At 44.4% G+C, this 7,077-nt stretch overlaps 1 protein-coding gene across 2 annotated transcripts in view; it reads left to right on the top strand.

Annotated features, from left to right (window-relative positions):
- The window catches only part of Tmem185a (transmembrane protein 185A), a 41,449-nt gene that overhangs the window by 27,508 nt on the left and 6,864 nt on the right, over positions 1-7,077 (top strand). For both annotated transcript variants that reach the window (XM_023706284.1, XM_004646014.2), the window contains 2 exons: positions 544-751; positions 5,843-5,926. In XM_023706284.1, the coding sequence (XP_023562052.1) occupies positions 544-751; positions 5,843-5,926 (292 nt within the window). The remainder of the gene's footprint in view (positions 1-543; positions 752-5,842; positions 5,927-7,077) is intronic.

Below are 7,077 nucleotides of genomic sequence, written 5' to 3'. Positions count from 1 at the left end.
ATGGAGTTTGTAAGTAGGATCACAAGTCTGCATCTTGTACAGCAATTAACCACTAAGAAGAATATATGCAGTGTATTATTTGTTGAAACTGTACTTTCAATTTGATTTGAAACTGTCTCATTGCTATATGTTTATCAATAAAACTTTGAAAAGAAAAAAAATAAAATAAAACCCTAAGTTTTGCAATAGAAAAACAAATAGTTATCAGCTTTTAACAGTAGAAGCAGTGTGAGAAATCTATGAAGTACCTTTTCATGAGTTAAAGTTATGAGCAAAAGTGTCTATGTATGTATTCTGGGAAATAATGCGTGGCTGTTATTAGTGAGAGTAAATCGTTAAACAGTTAAAACATGAAATTTGATTTGGTTATAATGTTTATCTCTTGCCTTTGCTGCTTGGAAGATTGGAGATTCGGTTTCTTTTTTGTCAAATATACAAGTCAAATTAAAACTTCAACTTAAATTGGTATTTATATTTGCAGTGAACTGCTTTTGAATGGAGACTCTGAACTGAGGGTCTTTTTCTTTTTCTGTCCTTTTTTAGAGCAGAAGGAGAAACATGTGTGGAGTTCAAAGCCATGTTGATTGCTGTGGGCATCCACTTGCTCTTGTTGATGTTCGAAGTGCTGGTCTGTGACAGGATTGAAAGAGGAAGCCATTTCTGGCTTCTGGTCTTCATGCCGCTGTTCTTTGTTTCCCCGGTGTCTGTTGCAGCTTGTGTCTGGGGCTTTCGACATGACAGGTCACTAGAGGTGAGACTATGTGTACTTAAGGGTATTTTTCAAAACAGTTCTTCTAATGTCAGTGTCTTGTCCTTTGTTAGGAAGAGATTGTTAACTCTAGATCCTGAGGTATAAAGAAAGAAAAATAATGAAAATAGTCCTTTCTCTTTCTTCACTCAATAGTGGCTTTCTCCATGGCCACTGCCCTTGTGGATAGAGTTTAGGAAGGAGCCAGCCACGGTGGCCTCTGTCTATATTGCCAGCTACTAAGGAGACTGAGACAGGAGAATTATGACCTTAAGGCCAGCCTGAGTAACTCTTCAAGAGCCCAGTTCCAAATGAATAAATAAATAAATATGGACGGGAATATACCTTAGTGGTAGAGTGCTTGTTTACCATGTGTAAGGCTATGGGTTCAATGTCCAGCACTAATATAGAAATGAAGAAATAAACCACAAAAGTAAGAATGGTGGAAGAAGACTACTGTTGGGAGGGAACATAGCAGCCAGAGTGAGCCTGGGCCCCAGGTGTAGATTCTCTCATCATCCAGAGAGAGACAGTGATGGAACAAAGCTCTGTGGGACTCATAGCACCAGAAACGGCTAGGCCTGGGGCCTCCATCTGGCCTGGCTAGCAAGCCATGGCATTGGTGCAGCTCATAGTGTGGAGTGCTCTCCCTGGCTACCTTCACTTTCCCTGCCCTCAGCAGCCCAGCAACTTCTCTTGCCCTCTGCTCCCCTCTGGCTGCTTGCTAGTAGCCACTGAAGAAAGTTACGTGACTTGAGGGCTCAGCTACCATGGTTTATGGGTCTTCAACTTCAGCCAGACTGTGATAGCAAGGCCATAGCACCTGGGCCCCTAAGGAGTGAACATGGGTTTCGAGGTTAGAGTGGGGAAAATCTTACTCATTTTATGAATAAGGCACAGACATGCATGTTGCATATTACGTACAAAATATCTGTGGTATTAAAATTGCACAAGACGTACAGTCAGAAAGCAAATGCCTCTCAAGGCTTCTTGGGGAGCAGTAATGGTGGTGAGGAAGAGCAGCACTGCTGTTCCTCCTGGTGCCTGAGCAGCCTGGTGTGAGCTGTCTGTGCACAGGGCCTGCAGGCCCCAGAGCATTTACGTGTACAGCCCCTTAAGGACCTGCTGCTGTGCGCCCTTGCTCTCCACACACTCGTCCACTGGGCATTCACCCAAGAACTTAACCCACTTGGCGCAGCAACTTTGCTGTCTCTCCTCTGAGAGAGAAAAGCAGTTAGCAGCAACACGGGCCTCTCTGAAGCCTTTGCTCTGCTATTGTGCTTTCTCCTCTCTCCTCTCATTCACAAACCATCTCCTCAGAACAGGCTATTTGGCAGCTGCTGCCTTATCCCTTCCTGCTGGGTATCTGCCTGGCCCATATTCCTGGGCACCTAATGTGAGTGTCCCCGGCCACGTCCATCTTCCCAGACCATTGACTGCTCTGGAGCACCTGCCACAGTTGAGCATTTCTTGACCCAACTGGCATTGCCCCCACATCTAGTCCTCTGCCCCGCTGGACCCTTCCATCTTCAGTTTGGTGGCTGAGTTCCCACTCCCCTATTCCTTACAAGTGCCTGTAAGCTCTTAGCATTCTGATTTCAGGGACACCTCTCCTCACTGTTCTTCTTGTTTAGAGTGACCACCCTGAACTCCAGCATGCTATTGCCTCCTAAATCCCTACTGCCACCTCATATTTCTTTCCTACCTGCAGACTCCAGCTCCCCCACAGTCTGCTCTTCCTCTTGGTTACAGCCACCATTCCTCCTGGTCATCTGTACCTTTCTCCTCTGGGCCTCTGTTGCCTAGTATGTCATTCCTACTACTTGAGCAAATAGAGTAAAACTAAGCTTTAAAAAAATCATGACACAAGCTGCATTAAACAAAAATCCTGAACATCAAAACCTTCAAAGAGATCCCACTTGCTGTGGTATTTCTCAGTGGAGGAGGGAGGTATGTAATTGGCGTTCCAGATGGGTAACTTTTGGTTGAGCAAGTGACCCATCCTTTGCAAGATGCTTGTCCCTGACCCCTGTTGTCTTAAGTACTCACGGTAGTGCTGTCCTCCAGCCTCTTTGCTATCTGAAAGTGCACCTGCATTTTTCTTGGTCACTGTTGTCCCCAAGAGCAGCACTGCCAGGTTGAGGAGCCCCCAGAGAGTTATCTAAAAGCTTTCAGAAAGGGGTGAAGAAGAAAGTTTGAAAAACCTGTGAAAATGTGGAACTTTATTTCTTGGCAAGCAGAAGTGTGTACCAGAGATCAGAGCACACCAGGCAGGAGTTGCAGAAAGTAAGCCTCGTACATTCACGGGGAGAAACAACATGCTGAGAACCGAACCCCCTGTAGGCTTTTGGTTACCAAATGAAGAGTGTGTACAGCAGCAAGGGAGCGGCTGGGGGTAGACCATTACAGACTTGTGTAGAGGACCCAGGATCTGCTGGTGGGCCCTGTGTTGTGACAGAAGGAGGTGGCAATTTTCAGGTGTACCGAGACATAGTGGCAAGAAAAACTCATCAGCTGCATGGACTCCGGGGGTGCTCAGAGATGACTGGAGCAGAGGTAGGGGAGCCATGTAGGCATTGGGAGAGGAGAGCTTCCACACAGGAGTGGAGGTGAACAGAGGCCATTTGCAGCATGTGCACTGAGTGACCTCACAGAACACCAAAAATAGTGGGCACTTGGAAGAAAACACTGGTATGTGACATCTGTTGCAGTGCCATTCACACTACCAGCTCAAGATATTTTACAGTTGTATTATTGGGCTATACCTCATTCCCTTCAGTGATACCATATCTTCTAAGAAACTGAGTTTGCAGCAGTTATGATTAAAGCTAGCACTGTGGGAAAATGCAGGTGAAAAATGGCTAAGGAAAATGGAAGCACCACATCTAATTTCGGGATTAGGGATGTTGGATACAATCTGGCATGCATATCTCATTAAGAATTAGTTGTGATTTTTAAAGGATGATACTTTCATTTTGCAGTACTGGAGGTTGAGCCCAGGACCTTCACACAGAGCCCCTGTTCCTTTTTATTTCTTTTTTTGTTGTTGTTGTTATTTCTTATTTTAACACAGGCTTTAGCTAAGTCCCTCAGGTTCGGCCTAAATTTGTAGTCCTTTAGTCCTTTTGCCTCAGCCTCCCAGAGGGCTGGGGTTACAAGTGTGTACCATCACACTGTTTGAAATAATATTTTTCTTTTGACTTAATGATTCGTATCCTCAATTGGCTTGGTATGGGAATACTAAGATTAGAACTAATTACTTAAATCAGTGGAGAACTGTTAGGTGTTTGTTTTGGCCCAGAGGTCTGTAAAGGAATGACTGAGTCATTGTCTGGCTGCTGGACTGAGAACTTTAGAGATGCTCTAGACAGGTCACAGAATTTTTTTTTCCCAGTACCGGAGATTGAACTCAGGATCTTGCGTTTGCCAGGCAAACGCTTATTCTACTGAGCTATCTCCTCGGCCTCTTGAGCTATCTCCCCAGCCCCAAGTCATAGAATTTTTTGTTTGGTAGACAAGCACAAGAATGGTCACAGAAGGAAAAGCCTCCTGGGAGCTTTGGGAGCAGAGAGCCATCCAGGCTGGAGATAGCGAAGCTAGTCATGGGTCTGTGGAAGTAGCTGGCAGTGTCAGAAATGAAAGGCCTGCCTAGCAGCCATGATGGGGACAGAATGGGTGTGGGGATCAGGAGAAGTTGGGATGGGGACGTGGACAAGATGTAGTGACTACACATGAGATTATGGGAGAGTGCATGGAGGGTGCTTCCTGGCTTCATAGCCTGGGAAATTAGGCTGCTGCAGTGGCTTACAGTGAAGGAAAGGAGCAGGGCAGGGAATAATGGGGACAGGCTTCATTCAGGATGCCTCTGGGAAAGCTACCTGGTGCCTGTGCAGCCAAGCTGGTGCGCAGCAGCTTGGGGACAGATTGGAGAACTGAGCACTAGGTGACATGGTAGGCCATGATGAGGTGGGGGAGGGAGGGAGGGAGTGGAGCAGTGTTTCTTTCTGTGGACATTTGTCTTTTCCAGATAGGGTCTTGCTATGTAATTCAGGCTGGCCTTGAGCACTCTTTGTAGCCCAGGCTGGTCTTGAACTCACAATGATCCTTCTGCCTCAGTCTCCCAAGTGCTGGGATAACAGGCATGCACCACCATCCCCAATTTGACATTTGTGGAGAGAATACAGATTTGGGGCCTGTAGGGAGTATCACTATTTAAGAGAGGGAAAGGAGCTCAAGAAGGAATCATCAGGCATTCAGAAGACACCAAAACAGTGTGGTGGGATCCTTGAAGCCCAGAAAGGGGGTCTACCATGGCACATGCTCCAGAGATGCCCAGGAGGATACAAGTGTTCTGCTGCTTCTTGACATTGATAAAAGCAGTTTCCTAGTGGGGTGGTCATGCAGGTAGGAGCCACATCTCATGGGGGAAGTTTGGAATGGGAGATAAGTTATTAGGGTCTCACATCCCACTTGTGTCTCACCAAGTTAGATGCTACTGGAAGAGAGCTAGGGTTGAGATCCTGAGTCCTGGGTGGGTAGGCTTATTTGGATTTGGGATTTTTAGCTTTTAATGAGAAATAGTTCACTTGTTTGTTGCTTGGAAAGATCAGTGGTACGGGTGGGATTAAAAATGCTGTGAAGAATCTCAGATTGAAGGCTTGATGTGACCAAGCCTGATGGGGGAGGGTGTGGAGCTGAGTCCTAGGTATTAGGAAAAGGAAGTATACAGTGATTACAAGTAAGTGATTTTTGGTAGGGACAGGGAGCACGTTAGAAGGCAGCCACTGCCACTTGTATCTTCACAGATCAGCTAAACAGGGCCTTCCATCACTGGGTCAGCAGCATTAAGTCTTTCAGCTGCAGAAAGGGCAGGGCAGCGCCCCACAGAGGGATGAGACAGGAGACCATGGCCCATTCCTCCTTAGCAGAGTGCGGCTGTCCTCTTTGGGGGCTGAAAATCTGTAATTTCCACTATAATGTAGTAAAAGTTGGACTATATTGTGATTTGCATTGCGTTTGAGTACATTAAACAAATAACTGTGGCACTGAATACAACCTTGACTTGATTTAACTGATTCTCCTCTTCACTTTTAGTTGGAAATCCTGTGTTCTGTCAACATTCTCCAGTTTATATTCATTGCCTTAAGACTGGACAAGATTATCCACTGGCCCTGGCTTGTACGTAACTCAAATCAACTTTCTTTTATTATAAAACTGATTCATGTACATTAAAGGAAATTTGGAAATCACAAAGAAGCATATGCAGTAGACTAATAATCACCTATATTCTCATTCTGAGAGATAGCATGGTCAGTGTCTTTTATTATATAAGTAGTTGGGATTATATTACATATAAAAGTTTGTGTCCTTTTTAAATTTTAATAAGTATTTACCTATATCAGTAATCTTAAAACATAGTCAATGTGAAGTATTCTTTACTTGAAATTATCAAGCCATGCCCCTTATTGCTGAATTTTTCTGTTATTGCCACTATTGCAATAAAAAATTTTTTTTGAGACAGGACTCACTGTGTAGTGCAGGCTGACTTTGAACTCAGTTATGTGACCTAGTCTGGCCTTGAACTCATGGTGATCCTCCTGCCGCAGCCTCCTGAGCACAGGGATTATATGCATGCACACCTGGCTATTTACAATTTTAAAACATGTTGTGATACATATTTAAGAGTTTATACTTGTAGGGCTGGCCAAATAGCTCAGCAGATTAAAGTGCCTGCAAGCAGGTGCAGGGGCCGGAGGTTTATTCCCCGGACCAGCCATGCTGGCCCCACCCCAGGGGCTCCCTGAGAGGCAGTTGAGATTGGGTATGGTGGTGTGCACCTGTAATCCCAGTTCTTGAGAGGCTGTAAACAGGAGGATCACTATGAGTTTGATCTAGTAGTGAGACCCTGAACACCCTGTAGTCCCTTCCCTAAAATACACAAAAAAAGTTTATATTTCTAATTGGCACATATTAATTGGAAATATTTATGGGCTATCGTGTGACATTCTAATACATGTTCACAGTGTGTAGGGATCATATCAGTAACTGATGTATCTGTTGCCTTATGATTTCTTTGGGTTGAAAACATTCAAATTACTCTCTAATAGCTATTTTTAAAAAGTAAATTATTTGTTGTCAGCTATATGCTATAAACATTAGTGTTTCCTCCCCTTCAATGTGCAATGCATATTTTATGCATAATTATCCTTGTGTGATTTTTCTGTTGTTCTCTTAGGGAAGAATCCAGACGAGTATTTCTTATCTAAAGGGTGACACCTTTTTGAAGTTTGTTAAGTACATATACTGTGTGGTGATTTGCTCATCAAAAC

Source organism: Octodon degus, unplaced genomic scaffold (genome assembly GCF_000260255.1).
Source record: "Octodon degus isolate 3935 unplaced genomic scaffold, OctDeg1.0 scaffold00249, whole genome shotgun sequence".
NCBI classification, from domain to species: Eukaryota; Metazoa; Chordata; class Mammalia; order Rodentia; family Octodontidae; genus Octodon; species Octodon degus.
Note: the sequence above shows the minus strand (reverse complement) of the source record. Positions and strands in the feature narration are given on the sequence as shown.